Source organism: Malurus melanocephalus, unplaced genomic scaffold (genome assembly GCF_030028575.1).
Source record: "Malurus melanocephalus ecotype Western Australia unplaced genomic scaffold, MMel_1.1 scaffold_1455, whole genome shotgun sequence".
NCBI classification, from domain to species: domain Eukaryota; kingdom Metazoa; phylum Chordata; class Aves; order Passeriformes; family Maluridae; genus Malurus; species Malurus melanocephalus.
The window spans coordinates 29,544-30,780 of NW_026624687.1; the positions used below are offsets into that span (position 1 = coordinate 29,544).

The following is a 1,237-nucleotide window of genomic DNA, read 5'->3' on the forward strand; positions in this document are numbered from 1 at the left end:
CGGATGATGCGGAAAAGCTCCGGCTAAGCCCCTCTTAGCCTGATTTCCGCGGCCGTGGSTCCTTCTGCGCTTCCCGGGAGATTCCCGAGGATCCAGAGCTCGGGAAGGGCCGGTGCGAGGTGCCCCCGATCCCACCGGTTCCCCCAAGTTTCACATTTTCAAGGAGTGGTTTCGCAAAAATCAAAATCCCAGAGGTTTTAAATCAAAATCCCAAAGCGGAGCGAGCGCCGCTCCGGCGCCGTTCCAGAGTCTGGAGCCGCTTCCCAAAATGTTCGGGATCCGGGATCAGGGATTGGGATCGGGGAATCGGGGCGGGCTACACGGAGCTGCGGCGCTTGGCGAATCCCGGGAATGCCGCCAGGCTCTGCAGGCCGGTGGACACGGAGCTGATGGCCGAGCGGCGGGAGCGGCAGAAGCAGCGCTGCTCCGGGGTCCCGGCGGCGCGGCGRGCGGGCGAAACTCGACCCCGCTCGGCGTCCGCGTCCGGGGCGGCCAAATCGCGGGGGATGATGACGGGGATGGAATACTGCAGCTTCTCGCGGCTCTTGAACCACAGGCACGARCACACCGACTGGAAGTGCAGCACCTCGGCGTAGACATTACGGAAWCCGCTCTCGGCCGGCACCGCCACGGCCGCGGAGCCCTCGGGACCGGCCGGAGCCGGAGCCGGGCAGGGCCGGGCGCTCCGTCCGAGCAGCGCCCGCTGCTCCGCGTCCCTTCGCTCGTCCTCGGCGTTCATGGTCATGAAGCGCAGCACCACCAGGTTGAGGAAGGCGCCGATGACCGTCAGGCCGGCCAGGATGTAGACGAAGCTGAAAGCCACGTACTGCGGCTGCGTCTGCAGCGCCTGGTCCTTCTGCAGCGCCACGTAGTCGCCGAAGCCGATGGTGGTSAGCGTGATGAAGCAGTAGTAGTAGGCTTGGAAGAAGCTCCAGCTCTCGTAGTGCGAGAAGGCGGCGGCGCCCACGCACAGGGTGCCCACGCAGGACACGAAGCCGATGGTCACCATGTTGGCCATGGACACCTCCGGCCGCCGCATGCCCAGGCGCCGTTTGAGGCGCCGCAGCCCCGCCCGCACCCAGGTGTTGATGCGCTCGCCCAGGCTCTGGAACATGACCAGGGTGAGAGGGATGCCCAGCAGAGCGTAGAGCATGCAGAACACCTTCCCGCCGTCCGTGCTGGGCGCTGCGTGCCCGTAGCCTGCGGGGAGAGCGACAGCGGGGTGGGAACCGGGATC

The 1,237-nt window shown here is 66.7% G+C and overlaps 1 protein-coding gene across 1 annotated transcript; it reads right to left on the bottom strand.

The window, feature by feature from the left end:
- KCNK3 (potassium two pore domain channel subfamily K member 3) lies at window positions 1-1,200 on the bottom strand (the record flags this gene model as incomplete). Its single annotated transcript, XM_057387956.1, has 1 exon — window positions 1-1,200. A coding segment is annotated over one exon (884 nt), but the record flags the coding sequence as incomplete, so codon positions are not given.
- Between the last annotated feature and the right edge of the window lie 37 nt (window positions 1,201-1,237).